We start from the raw sequence: 1,897 nt of genomic DNA, 5'->3' as shown, positions 1-1,897 counted from the left end.
ATAAAGTAGTATCGTTGAAACGAAGGGATATCGGGATGATGATTCAATGGGATTGAAAGGTGAAGATGATAACAAGTAGATGGGGGTGAAGGGTTATGGATAGAAGAAGTAGTTGAGTGAGGAGCAAAGATGGGGAGAGAGAGAGAGTATTGGCGGAACAAGTCACAAAGGTTACGTTGACACATAAAAGACGTACGCGGGTGACAGATAGCTCACTTAATTAACCCCAAAGTAATTCCAACGACAGTCTTCTTCTTCCCTTCACCTTCCTTGCTTCCCTTGCCATCCCTCCGCGAAGTAACCTCCACAAAACCGTGTTTTGCACGCATCCAAACAATGTTGACTTCCCTTTTCGCGTTCTCATTTTGAGTTTGTGTTACAAAACGCAGACCCCATCACGTACCTTTGTTTTGACTTGGAAAAAGTCCTCTCTCTCTTCCTTATTTGACCCACTTCACTCGCTCTCTCTCTCTCTCTCTCTCTCTCTCTCTAACTCTTATTCCACCAACTATCTTCTTCCTTCCTTCGTTTATTCACCTTCTCTTACTATAAATTCCTTCGCCTCACACCCCCCTTCCTCATATCCACTCTCTATCTGCCTCTCTCTCTCTCTCTTTCTCTCTCAAAAGCAGTTCACTTTTTAACCTGCTTCACTCTCTCAAACAATGGCTTTAGAGGCTCTCAATTCTCCCACTACTGCTCCAACTTCTTTCACCTACAAGCAAGAGGAAGACGATGATGAGCTTGATCTTCACTGGTCCAAGGGCAAGCGTTCTAAACGACCTCGTTTTGACTCTGCCAACCCTCCTTCTGAAGAAGAGTATCTCGCTCTCTGCCTCATCATGCTCGCCCACAGCGGCCACAACAAAACAGCCACAGACTCCGCCTCCGCCGCCTCTCCGCCGCGTCCTTCTTCTTCATCATCGCCTCCCAATAATAATCCTATCAAGCTAGCTCATAGGTGTACCGTCTGCAATAAAGTATTCTCTTCTTACCAAGCACTCGGTGGCCACAAGGCCAGCCACCGCAAGTCCTCCTCGGAATCCGCCGCCGCCGCCGACAACGCGTCCACCTCCTCTGGTACCGGCACGGGCAGGATGCACGAGTGTTCCATCTGTCACAAGGTCTTCCCTACTGGTCAGGCCTTGGGTGGGCATAAGAGATGTCACTACGACGGCGGCAACGCGAACAGCAGTAGCGCCGGCGCCGGCGTGTCCTCGTCCGAGGGAGGCGGCGCGTCCACTGTAAGTCTCCGGGGGTTTGACTTGAACCTGCCGGCACCCCTGATGGACTTATCACCGGTGGGACTCGGTTCCGGCGGAGATGATTCCGGGATGAAGAAGAGTGTGGAGCAGGAGGTGGAGAGTCCGTTACCGGTAGCAGCCGGTAATAAGAGAAGTCGTGTGCTTTTTACCAGTGAAATGGACGATGTAAAGCCTTCTTCGCCTGCGTCGTTATAAAATTGATACGGTTCTTAGAATACAGTGAATGAAATGAATTGATTTGTAATTTAATTAATATCAGTTTCTTGATTGATTAGGATGAGACTTGATTCCTTTTTCACTTATTGCTTTCTTGTCACTCTGTACAGACATATTTGTTCATTGCTTTTTTGTCATGAAATAAATTTACCATTCTCATTTTTATTTACATTCACGTGCTGAAATTAATTATTGTCTAAGGAATAAGGATATACATACTCTTCCTGATCATGATATTAGTAAACTAATCTCGGTGCAGGTCACTTGTAAATGTTCATTGTTCATTAAGGATATGTATTTACCATTCTCAGATTGATTATTTTTCTCGAAAGATCAAGAGAAGAGGCCAAGGGGAAAACAGTAATCACTCGCAATAATGCAAGAGAGAGAAGTGAATCATCATGCTTTTGTTGAAG

General features: G+C 46.0%; 1 protein-coding gene across 1 annotated transcript; it reads left to right on the top strand.

Moving 5' to 3' along the window:
• The first annotated feature begins 578 nt into the window (after positions 1-578).
• On the top strand, positions 579-1,650 carry LOC129286645 (zinc finger protein ZAT10-like). The gene has a single exon (XM_054922620.1). The coding sequence runs from the start codon at positions 666-668 to the stop codon at positions 1,458-1,460; it is 795 nt and encodes a 264-aa protein (XP_054778595.1). The 5' UTR covers positions 579-665; the 3' UTR covers positions 1,461-1,650.
• The last annotated feature ends 247 nt before the right edge of the window (positions 1,651-1,897 follow it).

Source organism: Prosopis cineraria, unplaced genomic scaffold (genome assembly GCF_029017545.1).
Source record: "Prosopis cineraria cultivar Desert tree isolate PC_DT_omini unplaced genomic scaffold, ASM2901754v1 PC11, whole genome shotgun sequence".
NCBI lineage: Eukaryota > Viridiplantae > Streptophyta > Magnoliopsida > Fabales > Fabaceae > Prosopis > Prosopis cineraria.
Note: the sequence above shows the minus strand (reverse complement) of the source record. Positions and strands in the feature narration are given on the sequence as shown.

Excerpts from the sequence above, each read along its gene's own strand:
- LOC129286645 (XM_054922620.1), top strand. The coding sequence starts at position 666 with ATGGCTTTAGAGGCTCTCAATTCTCCCACTACTGCTCCAACTTCTTTC.